The sequence below is a fragment of the Gymnodraco acuticeps genome, unplaced genomic scaffold (assembly GCF_902827175.1).
Source record: "Gymnodraco acuticeps unplaced genomic scaffold, fGymAcu1.1, whole genome shotgun sequence".
Classification (NCBI taxonomy): domain Eukaryota; kingdom Metazoa; phylum Chordata; class Actinopteri; order Perciformes; family Bathydraconidae; genus Gymnodraco; species Gymnodraco acuticeps.
This window is the reverse complement of record NW_022992312.1, coordinates 270,292-288,493: the sequence shown is the minus strand read 5'-3', so window position 1 is coordinate 288,493 and position 18,202 is coordinate 270,292. Positions and strand designations below refer to the sequence as shown.

Here is an 18,202-nt window from a genome sequence, read left to right as displayed (position 1 = left end):
TGGTGTTTATGTGATATGAAATCGGAAAACATTTTTAAAAAATTAAATAATACTTTATTCCGAGTGTTCTTTCTTTTCTCTTTGAAAGTCATCACATAACGGCATTGTAATACACGGTTCGGCTGCATTAAATATTACATATCTGCCGTAGATATTTATTTATAGAGCCCTGATCAGAAGACCTTTTGACAAACTGGAAGAGATGCCGCCAAAACTGAATACGTGACGTGGACCATAAAATATCAACAATTAAACAACATCTTACATTTATTTTCACACAATACGTCTCCTTGCAGTATCAACACTAATTCGGCTGACTTTTATATTTGATCCAATAAGTAGATAGTCTGTATTTACACCATAACGGTACACAGCTGATAGAAAGGGACTTTTTTATAGTTTTTAAAGATATTACTGATTTTCTGAACTACCTTTCCAACTCCTCATGCAGTTGACTGTTACAGGTCTATAAAAGTTTATGGTACGATGCATAAGCTTCACATCGAGAGACTGAAACTGTATTTTCCTTTACCGTTCTGTTTTAATTTCACAATAAAGTGAATAGTCATATTATGTTTGATATTATTATGTTTTATTAACTAGACCACTGGTCTAAACCGTACCTCCTAGTGGTTAAAGCACGTTATTGAATTCAGTTGTTGAATAAATAAATGTTTATGAAAAGATTTAAATATTAAGAGTAGCCTACATACAAAATAGGGGTCAATGATAGAAATATAGAATAGAAAATATCAAGAATATACTGTAGTGATCTCTACAATAAAACAGTTTAGTGCAGGACGTCCAAATATATTAACAGGAGGATGTGAAAAACAGACAAACTGATAAGGCTGAATTTTACTCAGGTGTAACAAAAGTCTGATTTAAGGGTTGTTTATATTTCACATCATTAATCAGAATCTGCAAAGTAACAAAAATAAATGTAGTAGAGTAAAAATACCAGGTTGACCTCTGAATTGTAGTGGAGTAGAACAAAGTAGTACATGCTGCTGTAACAAAAACATTTCCCAACTTGGGATCAATAAAGTATATCTTATCTTAAGATGATCGATGGCTACTGCCATATTTGCTAAATGTGCATCTGAACCTTGACAAGTGCATGTTTCAGGCTTATCAATTAACAACAGGAGGGGTCACAGACATAAGACCAGCTGTTAAATAAAGCTCTTCTGACCTTAGCTGTCATGTGGTATATTAATGCTGCCCATTATGGGCACAAGCAATTTTCACCCATGTATTAATTATATGTTTTAAATTTGATAACACCAATGTGTTTCGTATACCCTAAACCTCCAGGGATGTATACAGTTTAATACTGGCAACTTCTAATTGTGGGAAATACGAAAACGTCTTATAAAACTACAACTCCCAGATGTGCCATAGAACATATTGCGAAACACACAATAGCCAGCATGTGTAATTATGTGGGGGAGGGCTGGGCTGGACCCGTCCAAGTCCAGTTTTGGATAGTCTGCCGTGGTTCCATTCCATTTCAAAGAGCTGTTTGACACTCGGCGTAACCTTGTCACACTGCCACTCCAACATCCAATCACAGAGCTTGAGGGCTAATCACGGGGTTTGTAAAGCAAGGCGGATGTTGTAGTCCCAAACGATAGCTGGGGATTCTGGGTAGTGTAGTGTCTTCGGAAACTCTGTAGTGTCTAAACTCCGAAAAAACTATGTTTCTCCGAATCGAAGGTTAAAAACACAAAAGCATTGTACACAATTTAAACCAATCAATATTGTGTAATTAACAAGGATAAACTGATGTTTTTTAGTGGATGAGTAATGGAGATCATTTGACAGTGTGGGGAATACTTCCGGTTTTATTATGAAAACTTCGAGACCGGAAATACTGTTTTCACCCATGCTAACTTTACATGGAAGCTGCCCCATATACAGTACACGTTCTCCTGGCGAGACCTCAAATTATCTTCGTATATCTATCAAACTGTAGATCCTACATATCCACTGGACGTAGATTATAAAAGTACAATATACACTTCTCGCTAGAAATCTAATAAAAAAGCATTTTAATGGCCAAACTATTCCACAATTTAGGATTTTCCAGAGAGGGTTATTTGTGAATAAACGAGCCGCCGGAGCGTTTGCAATCGACAGGAGCATGTTGTTTCTTACACGACCACTGGAGGTGCTACACTTTAAAACGTGACTCTGGGTCGTATTTAGCTGCTGAACAATCGACCTATATGGTTGTTTTTTGTAGGAGGACAGGCTGCTTCCTCAGATGCCAGTGGACACGGCCGACGGGGAACTGGAGCCCGGCACGGGATGAGCGAGTCTTAGCCTTCGCCCTGACCTTTCCTGCACCTTTTCCGCGACCAGAGATTTTCTATGTGATTATTCTTTGACGTTTAGAAGAAAGTGAGTCGATCATCGTTCTCACCAGATTATATAGGAGCGCAGCTAAACGCTCATTGGTCAAATTGATCCGTAACTTTGATCGTCCAATCAGAAAACAGGTCGGTCTGCCGCCTGAATTATTTTCAGAATGAGACTGAATTTTCTGAGGGACTCGGCAAAGGAGGCGCCAAGCGTCACCGCAAAGTTCTCCGTGATAACATCCAGGGCATCACCATCCGCCGTCTGGCTCGCCGTGGCGGAGTGAAGCGTATCTCCGGTCTGATCTACGAAGAGACCCGTGGGGTGCTGAAGGTGTTCCTGGAGAATGTGATCCGTGATGCCGTCACCTACACCGAGCACGCCAAGAGGAAGACGGTGACCGCCATGGATGTGGTGTATGCCCTGAAGAGGCAGGGCCGCACTCTGTACGGCTTCGGAGGTTAAACATCTACACCCTGACATACCTGGAACAACAACGGCTCTTTTAAGAGCCACCCAGATTACTCAAGAGTCTATTTCCTTTTGATATCGGCAATATCACATATCAGTCGATTAACATTATATCAACCTAAATTCCATCTCCAAAACATAACTTGCTAGGATACTTGATATTACAAATCACACTTAATGGACAATGTTGTTTATTCACATCCAAGATGGACAAATCAATTATGTTCTAAATACCACAGGGTTTTGACACAAGTCAGCCACTGGGTAATGTCACAGTAATCAACATATAACATGTCTAACATTAGCTAATGTAAGGTGTTTGAGGACTTTGGAAAGCCCTCAAATAAATACCATCAATCTATAATTAATTCCAAATGTATTTCAATAGTCAGGAAAGGGATTCTCAGAGCATCGTTATTGGTTGTCTGAATTGTAATCAATGTATTGTCACACTTTAACATTAATGAAGAAGGGCTTATTTATATCCACTCGAATCCTGTTTAAATCAAATGACTCTCTGCAAGACATTGATTTGTCCTATCTGAGCTATGTGTGTATTCAGGAGAGGCCTGGTTCTAACATTGGACTGTCCAGACCTGCCAGCAGTTAACTAGTGGACACAGTTTTATTATTATAAACATGAGAGCACAACACAATCGTCTGAAAACACTTATTTTCACAGAGCACACCATTGCAATTTTTGATTGATCAAATTAATGTTTCACCTTTATAAACATATTGTATTTGTCTTGATTAGATGGCATGAACCATATTCCCTCTACTTTTTTTGATGAACACAATAATTAGCATAATCTTGTATGATATGTTTTAGTGGTTCTCAACTGGTCAGGCCTCGGACCTTGGTCAATAAATCGTGCTGTAATACGCTTTTCAGCATACATTATTAATTAAAGTGAAGTGCAGGCCATATATCCCTTCACAGAACTAAAGTATTCATTAAAATAAAAAGGCAGACTTGGAGCCAATCCTGTAAATTCACCACACGTGAAAAATGTGACATGCTGAAAACTCCCAGCAGGGGGTCTGGGGGGATTCTCCCCCAGGAGATTATTAGAAATACTAACATAGAAACTACGCATTCTGGTACATTCTGAGAAGAAAATAAATAAATACTATTACTATATTAATAATATTTAACTTCATCTTCTACACACAGTTTAAGATGACAAACAGCAGGGACAAGTGTTACTGCAAGCAGTGATTTAAAATACGTGAAACAGAAAAATAAAATAACACAGGGAAATTGAGCCGCTTCACAATCAGACGTATAATTGTATTTGTCATAAAGTATTTTCTGTACAGCTTTTACTCTTAAACAGTGTCTAAAAGCTGTATTCCTAAGGTAGGAGTGATATCTTATGTCTTAACTAATTATTTATCACTTGGTTGTTTTTTTCTTATACATAATTTTTCAGAGTGTGTTAACAAAGTTTGCAATGATTGAGATTCACAATATGTTCTTAAAGAATACGGATACTTTAATACAACTTCCTTACAAATATCAGTGAAACTTAAATACAAATAACTTTACAAATGCCACAGAGTCATCAATTCGAAAAAGCAGCAGACCCTCTGCTTGTTGCTGGGCAGGTTTTGTACGGTAGCTTCTTGTTAACGACTCTCTCCATAATAAAGAAAAGTCCTAATGGGTACCAGAACTGTCCCGTCTTTCAAAACAGACGAAGATTTCCTTCAGGTCGTTGGACCGCCTCAAGTCGTTATTGGATTGGAACTTTAGGTTTGCTATTGGTGATCAATCTGAGACCCTTTGAGACAGCAGAGGAGTCGTTTACTGAGAACTGTGCTGGAGTTTCTTCAGAGTCGTTCAGCGTCTCTCACTGCCTCGCTAAACCTGTTATATGTCTCTTCAAACTTGTCCTCACTTCCCAAACTTTTCTATCTTTTCCAACCTTATTTTTCGTTGCTGTGATACTATGCTAGCTTTCTAAACTCTTGACGTTATGAATAAAACAGATGTAAATGTGTTGGTTTCTATCCAGATCACTCAACTGTCGTTTGTTGAGAAATGCCGTTGGGGTTTCTCAACTTATTTCACTGACTTTGCTGAACCAGTTGGATCGACTTTGGAAAACAAACATTTACTGAGAAGCTGAGGCAGTGTGACTGGCAGTTAGCTGATATCCAAAATACATTGAACTAATCTTATTTAGTAAGAAATAATTAACTTATTATATCATGCACACGATTATGACCCAAACACGATGACATTGGCGGTCAACGAAGATACAGAAACCCATCACTGTCTCTTCCTCACACAGGTGAACATGTACGTTTATATATCCATGTGAGCCAACTCAACAAACTTTCAAAAACACAATAATAAGAACATATTTTACAAACACAGCCAAACACTTCTATTGTTAAACCCAGCCAGCCAGCTCCCCTCCCCCTCACTGATATGCAAGTGTGAAGTTGGGTGGGACCGAGCTGACCATTGGTGTAAATTAGCAAATAAACAGAAACAGAAGGACTAGAGTTTGTTTTAGAGGCAGAGCACAGACTTATCTGATCTCAGAAACTCTCTCACCGTCACTGCTACGAGGAGGAATGTCTCAGAAAGGAGCTCAGCTGGACGTTGAATCCATTTCCTGTTCGATATGTCTGGATGTGATGAAGGATCCGGTCACTATTCCCTGTGGACACAGCAACTGCATGGACTGTATTACAAACTACTGGGATGGAGAGAAACCGAATCAAAGGGAGAGCTGTCCTCAGTGTAGGAAGGCCTTCACACCCAGACCTGACCTGGTTAAAAACACCATGTTAGCATTCCTGGTGGAGCAGCTGAAGAAGACTGGACTCCTTCGTGTTGAAATGAAGCAAAAAGAGCTCAATGTGAATCGACAGCAGAGGATCCAGGACCGAGAGGAAGATGTAAAGCTGCTTCAACAGGAGGTGGAGGAAGTTGATGCTTTATTGTCACAAACCGAGCCCAAAACCAGAGCTGAATTCTCTAAATATTCACGTGAAATCACACTGGATCCAAACACAGCAACCAAAGGGCTGTCCTTGTCTTTGGAGAACAGGAAAGTCACAGTCACAAAACGAAAACAGATATATTTCAGTCACCCTGACGGATTAGATATCTGGCCTAAGGTCCTGAGTAGAGAGGCTCTGATTGGACGATGTTACCTGGAGATCGAGTGGAGAGGGTATCAACTGGATTTGGCCCTCGCATACAAGAGTGTCAACATGAACGAGGATGAAATTGGATTAGGATTCACAGACAGATCTTGGAGTTTGAGATGTGAGAACCACTATTTTTCCTTTTGGTTCAATAACGTGGAAACTCCCCTCTCAGGTGCTCGTTCCAACAGGATAGGAGTTTACCTGGATCACAGTGCAGGGGTTCTGTCTTTCTACAGCGTCTCCAGTGAAACCATGACCCTCCTCCACAGAGTCCAGACCACCTTCACTGAGCCTCTCTACGCTGGAGTTTGCTTTTATGACAACTTTGGAGACTATGCTGAGTTCTGTAGACTTAACTAGACAGAAGAAATTCAAGGGGCATTGGGTTAAATGTTGAGATTAACTTCTTTAACTCATTTTGTCTCCATGTTTGTAGCTGAGTTGGTTGTGTTGGTATTTCTAACCTGAGATCAGATATAATTCTTTATAATCTGGACTTTACTGAAAAAAAATGAAGAATCAATAAAGGTTTTTACACGATTGAATGATCTTGTCTTTATTCCAGGGTATTACACAAGATGGTGAAAACTATATGTGAAAGGAATATAAGAGTATAAGTGATGCAGCTAACTTTTCAAATACAACTGATTAAACATCGGTAGATGTATATCAATGTCATATTAACAATCCCTAAATAATGGTTCCCAAACTGAGGGTGAGTATTTATAAATGGCTGGTTCTCAGCATTGTATTCATTGGTGTCAGGGCCGTCCATTCACCCTTAAATAGACCTTGTTCAGGTGAAGATACGATTGATTAAAGGTTGTTGGAGATGGTTGCTTTTGGGTTGCATTGAACAGCAATATATTTCTTAGACCAGTAAGATAAATAAAAACCTTGCAAATAAACGTTTGTTCAGATGTTCAGACCGATTGTGACAGGGCTCTATTTGTCCGTTCACAACACTGGCCTAGTCGGTTGGGTTAAGCTCCAAAACTTTAATAACAGCAGCAAAAAATAAAATAACGAACCAGCACAACTTAAACAAAATAAATAAATGTCCAAATCAAACCGTCCATCACTCATCCGAGTAAACATGCTCTGGTGTTGCCTTCTCTGCAAACCTCTCCTGAACATGTCCCAGCTGTTGCCTTCATTGCAACATTCTTCCAAGTCCTCCTCCAGGGCCAAAAACCGTCCATTTTGAACCCATAGCCCCTCCCACAGGCTTATCGTCAACAGGTGACGCAATTACCTCAAACCACATTGTCAACATAAAAATCCGACCCAAACATAAAACAGGTTAACCACCTCTTAACATAATCATTTAACAAATTAACAAACACACAATAAATAATAAATTGCATGGTTCATTTCCGGAATTTAAAACACGGAAGGTGATGCGCCTTCCCTTTTCTCCGAAAGTGTTGGTGTGTGTCGGCTGTCAGTGGCGGAGTCAGTAGGGCTTGTTTCAGACGCGTTGCGGCTCGCCTCGAAAGTAGACGAGAATAGCCGATCGCAGCCGGGGAGGTCTCAAAAGCTCGCCTGAAGTCGGACAGCTCGGAGTTCTTCTTCTTCTTCTTCTTCTTCTTCTTCTTCTTCTTTCTTCTTCTTCTTCTTCTTCTGCTTCTTCTTCTTCTTCTTCTTCTTCTTCTTCTTCTTCTTCTTCTTCTCTTCTTCTTCTTCTTCTTCTTCTTCTTCTTCTTCTTCTTCCTTCTTCTTCTTCTTCTTCTTCTTCTTCTTCTTCTTCTTCTCTCGGTTTTTTTGCGGATTGCCAAACAGCTTTAAGGTGCATACCGCCACCTCCGGAGTCGGCTTGACTCGGTTTGCATTTATAAGAATGCACACATGTGTTTTAATCGTTAATGTCAGATTGTGTAAATACATTTGTTCCTGCTCCAGATTAGATTCAACTTTATTGTTATTGCACCTATTACAGGTACTGAGACAACGAATGCAGTTTAGCTTCTAACCAGGTGCAACAAGCAGTAAGTGAAAAGTAATGTACACCATCTAGAATAAATATAGAATGATTGAATGATGAATAAACAGTGAGGGGTATGAATACACTAGATATACACAGCAGCCTGAGAGCAGTATGAACAGTGTGTATGAATATGCTAAGATATATAAAGTATGAAACGGTAAGCAGTAGCCTATAGTATAAAATATATGGATATTAATTTAATGATGATAAATATTGTGGAACAATGATGAAAAATGGGAATGGATGTGGCGACGTAAAACTGACACAAAACAACAACAAACTTTTGCCGAGCCAATTGGAGAGTTTCATCAGCAGCACGTGGAAAAACCCACCAATGAGCGCTCAGCTCGAGATACCAGCGAGTCGTTTCCCATCAAGCATTTCGCTTCCGCAGCCCGTGGAGAGGAACTAGGCTTGTTTGAGACAAGCAAGACCTGCGCAGTTGCGATCAACGTCTTGCTAGTGCGTTGCATGATGGTTAGTCATTTTGTCCGACTTGCTCTGAGGCCCCGCCCACTGAGACTTTGAAATCTCGCGGGACAAAGACGCCCGCAGCCTTGAGAGCGAGGCGCGGCGAGGGTGGCCGCAGTTGCTCTCCACGGGCGCGGAAGCGAAATGCTTGATGGGAGGAACGGCTCGCTGGTATCTCGAGCTGAGCGCTCATTGGTGGTTTTTACCACGTGCTTCTGATGAGACTCTCCAATTGGCTGGCAAAGTTTGTTGTTGTTTTGTGTCAGTTTTACGTCGCCACATCCATTCCCATTTTCATCATTGTTCCACAATGTTTATCATCATGAAATTAATATCTATATATTGTATACTATACTGCTTACCGTTTTCATACTTTATATATCTTAGCATATTCATACACACTGCTCTCAGGCTGCTGTGTATATCTAGTGTATTCATACCGCTCACTGTTTATTCATCATTCAATTCATTCTATATTTTATTCTGGAGATTGTGTACATTACTTTTCACTTTACTGCTTGTTGCACCTGGTTAGAAGCTAAACTGCATTTCGTTGTCTCAGTACCTGTAATATGTGCAATAACAATAAAGTTGAATCTAATCTTGAGCAGGAACAAATGTATTTACTTAGTACATATCTGACATTAACGATTAAACACATGTGTGCATTCTTTATAAATGCAAACCGAGTCAAGCCGACTCCGGAGGTGGCTGTATGCACCTTAAAGTTGTTTGCAATCCGCCAAAAAACCGAGAGAAGAAGAAGAAGATGAAGCCGACTCCGAGCATGGACTCCGAGCTGTCCGACTTCAGGCGAGCTTTTTGAGACCTCCCCCGGCTGCGATCGGCTTTTCTCGTCTACTTTCGAGGCGAGCCGCAACGCGTCTCAAACAAGCCTACTGCGCCGCCGCGCCACGCTCTCAAGGCTGCGGGCATCTTTGTCCCGCGAGATTTCAACGTCTCATGTAGGCGGGCCTCCAAAGCAAGTCGGACAAAATGACTAACCATCATGCAACGCACGAGCAAGACGTTGATCGAAATTGCGCAGGTCTGCGCAGGTCTCGCTTGTCTCAAACAAGCCTAGTCACTCTGTGACCCGCTCCGTCACACCGATATAGGCTGCTGTTTCAAGAACTGTGATACATGTGCTACTGTAATTGTAAAGCTTTGTTTCGTGGCATTACTGCAACGTTGAACAAGTTTGCATAATTGACTCCGTCAGCTAAGGTTTGGGTTTGCTTTTTGAATATAAAGTGGTGCTTTTTTCAATGAAATGAGTCCGGGAAAAGCCCCTTTTAGCCGATTACACTCCTAAACTATTAACATAATCTGGTTCGGATCGGGTTACGTCTGCAGCATAAGTAAACGTGGCAAACAAGTTACTTTAAAAGAGAGCCTCCTTAATAACATGGAAAACTAGCTATCTCTAAAATATGCCTTTGCAGAGTTAGGTTTGTGGTTTAATGATGCTTGATGCCAGTTTTCTTTAATTGTTTTGAGTCTTTTCTGGTTATTTCAAGTAAGGCATCAATGACTAAAGCTGTTGTTATAATGAAAACCCACAAAGGCTGCAAAGAGCTGTCTATGGAAAGGGAATGCATTGTTGGTTTGGACATCAGAGCTCTGAGGCATGATGTTGTTCCACGAATAGAGATCGCAGAATTATTATTTATCCCTCGATTTAAATAAGGTCGATTTTTTTCAAACATTTCATACATGACATAAACAAGAATCTGAATGGAGAGTGCATCAAGTTTCAAGCCAGCTGCTTTATTAATAAAACATAGAAAATATCCAGATAAGCAACAAGACGCTGTGGCAATGAGTTTCCACCCACTGCGGCACATTCAGTCGTTTGTAATTAGAGAAAAAATCTATTAAACGTCAAAAAATACAAATGTTAATTATGTCAAAGAAACTGAAAACCATAATGCCAGTCCATGTTTGTGAGGCACTTCATATGTTTGATGTTGATTCATTAAACTGCTGTCGTGTGCAAATACATAAGCAACAGTCCTTAGTATGTTGTCGCAAAGCTATATCTGTCAGATGTCGATTCATATGATCAATGTGATGCATTAAGAGGGCTGACCAAGTCCCCTTTTTAGCATTAAGCTAATCGTTTAAGAATCCCAATGAGCTAGTTTGGTGTTGTTTTGTTGCATTTAGAACGGCTCAATCGTTACAGCAAACAAGCAACACATGAACAAACAATTCTATAAAACACTATTACAAAAACACCAAAAGCATCACAATCACTCCCTCTTTACTACACAGTGCACTTTATCCACCCTGCATGATTGTGATTTAAACAGTAGAGTATATTGTGCCAAAAAGCAATGCAATGTGCTACTGTAGGTTTCAGATAGAAAACTGTTAGTGTTCACTGTGGGTAAACTTCTAAGTGCCGTTTGTATAGGGAGTGATTTCAGAATCAGAAAACTGTTTAAGGGGAACCTCAGTGTTTTTCAATCCTGCAGTTAAATGCTACAAATGTTATCCCTCAGTGTCCAAAAAGTGCCGACTGCATTATTACAAATCTTCTCTGTTTGTTAGCGTGTCATGTGACCCGTTTCTCAAAAGACAAGTCATTCAAACTAGCTGCACCTTCACCAGCTTTGAGAACACTTTCATGATCAATCATTATAAAACATATCAGATATATTATTCTGAAATGGACCAATCTGCACAACGACTACTTTTACTGTCGCTACTTTCACTATATTTTGATGAGAATACTTTTATACTTTTTAATTTCACTGTAACAGAGTATTCCTACACTCTGGTACTTCTACTTTTACTCAAGTACAAGATCTGAGTACTTCTACTTTTACTCAAGTACAAGATCTGAGTACTTCTACTTTTACTTAAGTACAAGATCTGAGTACTTCTACTTTTACTCGAGTACAATATCTGAGTACTTCTACTTTGACTTAAGTACAAGATCTAAGTACTTCTACTTTTACTTAAGTACAAGATCTGAGTACTTCTACTTTTACTCGAGTACAATATCTGAGTACTTCTACTTTTACTCAAGTACAAGATCTGAGTACTTCTACTTTTACTCAAGTACAATATCTGAGTACTTCTACTTTTACTCAAGTACAAGACCTGAGTACTTCTACTTTTATCAAGAACAAGATCTGAGCACTTTAGTGGATGGACATTGATAAAGGGTTATATTTTAAGTCATTTTAGCTTTTATGCAGAGTGACTTACGTGCACTTTTATACAGTAGACATGCAGGACCTATTAAGGGTTAAGTATCTTGCTTAAGGACACTTGGACATGTTGATTAGAGACTGGGGATCAAAGCACTGATCCATCGATTGGTGGACGCCCATTTTAACCCCCGAGAAACACCCTCCCCCCTTATTACCTTTTCACTGAAACCTGATTAAAGGGTTGAAAAACACCGAAGTCACCCCTAAGGTTCCTAAACCAAGAGGAGAGGGTTTGCTCAGCAGGAGGAGTCGGACATCCTCTGGGGCCGGGCTGATTGACAGGTAGGAGGGCGGGGTGAAGATGTCGGGGTCACTGATGCCCAGCTGCAGGTTGAAGAAGCGGGTGGAGGTGGTGACGCTGCTGTTCCTGACGTAGGTCTCCTGCACCGGGTAGCAGTCCTTCAGGGTGTAGACCCCCACCCAGGTCTCATCTGCAGAGAGACCAGCAGCAGAGATGGCAAAAGTACACACATCCTTTACTCAAGTAGAAGTACAGATACTCGTGTTTAAAAATACTCAGGTAAAAGTAAAGAAGTATGGGCTTTGAAATGTACTTCAGTAAAAAGTACCCATAACTAGCAGCTGTTTTAAAGAGTACCTGACCTCCCTTTATATTAATACAACCATAATGTCATTGTTAGCTAATGAATGTTTCCATGCTGAACAACGGCAACATGACAACGTTTCCATTGGTCCCTCTTCTTTAGAGAAGACCAGGAAATGATGGATACACGGATCGTGTTCAAATCAATAGGCACGCAATGACTCTAAGAATAATGATCACGCATCAAACACACATTCAGACTAAAGGAACCAGCTGTTTGGGAAATGAGAGAAGTAGAAAGTACAGGTATTTGAGTTCAACATGTAAGAAGTAGAAAGTACAGGTATTTGTGTTCAACATGTGAGAAGTAGAAAGTACAGGTATTAGTGTTCAACATGTAAGAAGTAGAAAGTACAGGTATTTGGGTTCAACATGTAAGAAGTAGAAAGTACAGGTATTTGTGTTCAACATGTAAGAAGTAGAAAGTACAGGTATTTTAGTTCAACATGTGAGAAGTAGAAAGTACAGGTATTTGGGTTCAACATGTGAGAAGTAGAAAGTACAGATATTTGGGTTCAACATGTAAGAAGTAGAAAGTACAGGTATTTGGGTTCAACATGTAAGAAGTAGAAAGTACAGGTATTTGTGTTCAACATGTAAGAAGTAGAAAGTACAGGTATTTGGGTTTCAACATGTGAGAAGTAGAAAGTACAGGTATTTGGGTTCAACATGTGAGAAGTAGAAAGTACAGGTATTTGGGTTCAACATGTAAGAAGTAGAAAGTACAGGTATTTGTGTTCAGAATGTAAGAAGTCAAAGTAAAAAGTCGTCAGAAAAATAAGTAGTGGAGTAAAGTACTGATACCAGTAACGAAGTATTTGTACTTCACTACTTCCCACCTCTGACCAGCCGTTATCACCAACAGATGCAGTTTGAATCTGTAAAAATCTCGCTAAAAGCTCCCTTCAATTTCAAATCAGCTGCAGGAAATATTGATCGTGGACATGGACGATTTTTCTTAAGTACATTTACTCAAGTACTGTGTTTAAGTTAAAATGTTCAGGCTATTTCATGTCATTTTTTCTTCCAACATTTTTATTAAATTTTATTTTCAGGTGAGACAATACAAAAAACATTAGGGGCAGCACAACAAAACATAATAGCACCCACAAAACCATAACACATTTTTGTATTTTTGTAGCAGCCCTTCAGGGTGTAAACTGCTGGCCTCTCATCTGCAGAGAGACCAGAAGTTATCACTAACAGATCTGAACATTTTAGATCCGGAAAAACCTCCATAAAAGCTTATTTCAATTTATTTTTAATAAGAGAGAATATATCTTAAACCAGACTCACGTTGGCGCGCAGGCTTCCTGTCGGACCACTCCTGGACCTCCACGCTGTCCCCGGGACCCCCGATGAGGTACTGGTCCTCGAAGGTGGAGTTTTTGGGGATGTCGAAGGGATCGAAGGCGTCCGTCAGAGCGATCTTTGAGCAGTCCTTCGTCTTTTGGTCGATCTGGAACATCACCCCGCTCTGGTACAGGAAGATGTACTCAAAGAACCTGGAACAGAAACATTAATAACATTAATAACACCACTAGTACTATTTTGTATTATTATTAACAATTATTTTAAATATTATTTAGTAGTAGTAGGAATGTAATTGTTATTTGTTATTTTTTTATAATTAATATGTTTTATTTTTTATAGTATTATTTGTATTATTACATACTCAAAAGCAGAGGGAGAGGGGTGCGTTCAATGCATCAATAACATTAAAGCTGAATTAAATTAAATTATTACTATACTATTTTGTATTATTATTATTATTATTATTACTAAGAATTATTTTTTTATTATTTAGTAGGAATGTAGTTTTTCTTTTTAATTATTTGTAAATGTTAATAATTATTTTTTGTTTTTTTTTGCTAATATTATTTTATTATTTGTATTACCATTATTGTTATTATTATAATATAGTAGTAGTATTTTTATTTTATTTTAAATATGTGTTACTTTATTATTATGAATGTATTCATATGTATTTTTTTATAATAATAATTATTACTATTATATAGTAGTAGTATTTTTATTATTTGTGATTATCAATATTATTATTATTTCATCCAATATACTTATTAGGTTATTGATTTGGTTTTAGATTTGAATCAAATTAATCTGTGTTAACATAACATATTAACAGTGTGTAATAGGTTCCTATATATAACAAATATATAAATAATATTCCTTAAGATAGATAGACAACTTTTCACAAATAGTAGTTTTGAAAGTCAATGTAGAATTATTCCAACATTTCTTAAAAATAGAATAAAATACAAACAAAATATACATAGCCTACACATATACAGAATACCCTCTAATAGAATAATCTACATAAAGGGACTACTATAAATAGTGTATTATATACATTAAATACACAAAATGTGCACAGTTTATTTTAATTAAAGGTGAAATAGATTAGGTTAGTCGTGTAAGCATCTAAAATAAGTAAGTACAGACTGTGCTATCATGCATGTTTCTGTCACCTCTGGCAGGGTGTGTGCTTCTTGTTCTGCTGCAGGACGCGGACCCTCTGCTTCAGGCCGTCGTACGACACCGAGGACCGGCTATTTCTCCCGGTGCTGTGGTCGAAACTCACCCAGCGGCCCTCCCACTGCAGCGGGGCGAGGCAGGGATCAGAGGGGGGGGGACACATCCTCTACAGGGAGGCCGAGGACAGACGCTGCGGAGGCGGCCACAAACACTAGCAGGAGTCGGTGCATCTCTGGGTCTCTGGAAACTACGGAGTCCCGTTAGGTTCTGATTCCGGTTCTATTGTTGTTGTTGTTGTTGTTGTTGTTGTTGTTGTTGTTGTTGTTGTTGTTGTTGATGAGCGGCTGCACCGTTCTTATTATACATCCATGGGCTGCATCTGCTGCTAGAATAACAGCGTTTCCGGTTGTGATTTCAAAATAAAAGCTTGGATGAACTTTTTTTTCCGACGTATAAATAAATGAATGAATGAATACAAAAATAAATGAATTCAATAATAAATACATGATTACATAAATAAATAAATGAATAAATAAAAGCAATTAAATACAAATGATAACATTAATAAATATATGACGGTACAAATGTAACTGCTTATTAATTGTATTATATGAAATTGGTAAAAGTTACCTTGTAAATGTATTCTTATGAAGATAATTACCATATTTATTACCAAAATACAAAATAAAAGCCTGGAAGACTTGCTTTCTTGTTGGAATTTCAAAATAAAAGGATTTCTATAGTTGTGCGTTTTATAATAAATACAAACAATATAAAGTAATGTTTTTAACTTCAGCAGAACTAATGCATTTTAAATAAAAGTAAAATAAAAATTGCTGTTTATTTGTTGGTGCTGATTATCGTCTCAGCCACTAGAGAGCAGTCCGTTTTACATGTTCATAAATATTTATGTTTTATTCACTGTAGATCTCTGCTTCCGACGAAAATAAAAGTCTGGGTGACTTGCTTTCTTGTTGGAAATTCAACATAAAAGCCTCCAATAAGTCCAACAAGCAATTCTAGATTGCTTTTTATTATAAATATAAAAAAGTGTGTTTAATTTCCTTGTTCATTCTCAAAAAAGCCTTGCAGCCACTTTTATGTGTACTGGTTTCATAAAAGGATACATAAAACAAATGTACACAGGTTTGTTTTAACCAATTCACCTTGTCTCATAATTAACACTAGAATATGTTTTTTACTCCAAATTACATTTTGTTGTTAGCCTGTTTTGTTGAACAGTTCACGTTAACATTGTTTTGTTATGCCTCGCTATCAGACTTCATTACCTTTGCAGCAGTGGTCTATGTATGTGTCTTTAATGTATTTTAATGACTGACAACCAAGAGTTAGATTACATTTAAGTACAGAACAACCCAAACCCCTTTGATTCATGAGAAGAGTTTACCTGAGCAGTTTTATAACCAGAAATTAACTTTGATGTAAGCGCGTGTTTATCGTTATCAAACAACAACAAGTTGAATTAAGAACAAAGTCCAGTGCTGCTCCTCTTCCAGGAAAGCTTGATAACCCTCTGTGAAGCTGACAAGTGAGCGGCCCGACCAAAGTAATGAGGCAGGGACAGAATGTCAAAATACAACCCAGTGTGGGAATTTATTAATCATATGTACACAAATAAAACCATTCCATAAAACAGGTTTTAAATGCCACACAAGCTCTTGTCATCTTTTATATAAATCAAATGCTTCCTGTGAAATCATATTCTACCGTGGTACAAAATGAATATGCTTCGCCAATACCGAAGCTATATAATATGTAATGGAGAGTGACTGAGATCTACGGCCCCAGAGATCACCTCCGTTACATTTCTTCACCCTTCTCCCTAGGAAGCACAGTGTCTTATCAGTCTTGGCTTCGGGACAACCAGTCAGCTACAAGGTTTGACTTCCCTGTCATGTACTTAACCGTAAAGTTGTATGGCTGCAAGGCAAGGTACCACCCCGCAATACGCATGTTTGTGTCCTTCATCTTGTGAGGCCACTGGAGCGCACGGTGGTCTGTCTCCAGGATGAACTTCCGTCCAACAAGGTAGTACCTCAGGGGGTCGAAGGCCAACTTCAGCTTGGATACAATGGAGGACCTGTTGTAGGTGGTCCCTGTGTTCTTCCGAGGTTTGGCTTAAGATCACCACATCGTCCAAGTAAGCTGCTGAAAATGTTGCAAACTTCCGCAGTACTTGGTCCATGAGCCTCTGGAAGGTCGCAGGTGCACCATGTAGTCCAAATGGCATTACCCGGAACTGGAACAGTCCAAAAGTTGTGGTAAAGGCCATCAGCATCTTGGCCTCAGGTGCCAATGCCACTTGGTGAGGTCCAATGTGGTGATGAACTTTGCTCTTCCCACTCTCTCCAGCAGCTCGTCGATTATTGGCATTGGGTATGGGTCACACTTTGAAATGCTGTTGAGATACCTGAAGTCAATACAGAGTCGTAAGGAGCCATCTTTCTTTGGTACAAGCATAACTGGGCTGCACCACTCACTGGTTGACACTTCGATGATCCCCAGCTCTAATATCAGCTGTATCTCCTTCTTCAGGGGCCGGCACCCCTCATCTCATCTTCTCCAAACGCTCCCTCATCTTGACCAGGTAGGACACAATGTTCTCACCAGCGGGCTTCGGATTCTCCCAGTGGCCTTTAGCAAATCCAGGGGGCCCCTCACCTGGCGTCCATACATAAGTTCAAAAGCTGAGAACCCGGTTGAAGATTGTGGCACCTCCCGGTAGGCGAAGAGGAGGGATGGCAACCACTGGTCCCAGTCGGAGCCTGACTCTGAAACAAACTTGCGGAGCATGCTCTTCAAGGTCTGGTTGTATCGCTCGACAAGTCCGTCCGTTTGGGGATGATAAGGGATGGTCTTAATGCCCTTTACTCATAGCAGCTGATACACCTGTTTCTGTCACGGTAGAGCGAAGGAAGCAGGACCCAAATGCAGGAACCGGAGCTGGTGGGACAGGCCTTGGCAGGATCCCCCACGGAAGAGGACCAGGACACAGGATTGGCAGGAACCCCGGCGAGACAGAGGATGGCGGGGCCTCCAACGGAACAGGACAAGGGGTTGGCAGGACCCCCGGCAGGAGAGTAGATGGCGGGACCTCCAACGGGACAGGACATAGGGTTGGCAGGACCCCCGGCAGGAGAGTAGTCGGCGGGGCCTCCAACGAGACAGGACAAGGAGCTGGCAGGACCCCCGGCAGGAGAGTAGACGGCGGGACCTCCAACGGGACAGGACAAGGGGTTGGCAGGACCCCCGGCAGGAGAGTAGGAACTGGAGAGGGGATTCGGGTAGGAACTTGAGAGGGGACTCGGGTAGGAACTTGAGAGGGGACTCGGGTAGGAACTTGAGAGGGGACTTGAGAGGGGACTTGAGAGGGAACTTGTGTTGGCCGGTACG

The 18,202-nt window shown here is 39.9% G+C and overlaps 2 protein-coding genes across 2 annotated transcripts; one reads left to right on the top strand and one right to left on the bottom strand.

The window, feature by feature from the left end:
- Positions 1-2,269: 2,269 nt before the first annotated feature.
- On the top strand, positions 2,270-2,883 carry LOC117541144 (histone H4-like). Its single transcript, XM_034208270.1, has 2 exons — positions 2,270-2,306; positions 2,498-2,883. The coding sequence occupies exons 1-2, from the start codon at positions 2,270-2,272 to the stop codon at positions 2,827-2,829; spliced, it is 369 nt and encodes a 122-aa protein (XP_034064161.1). The 3' UTR covers positions 2,830-2,883.
- An 8,512-nt stretch (positions 2,884-11,395) lies between these two features.
- Positions 11,396-15,181, bottom strand: epdr1 (ependymin related 1). Its single transcript, XM_034208294.1, is given in 5 exon segments — positions 11,396-11,972; positions 11,974-12,119; positions 13,589-13,797; positions 14,782-14,942; positions 14,944-15,181. Coding segments are annotated over 5 exon segments (639 nt in total). The 5' UTR covers positions 15,019-15,181; the 3' UTR covers positions 11,396-11,924.
- Between the last annotated feature and the right edge of the window lie 3,021 nt (positions 15,182-18,202).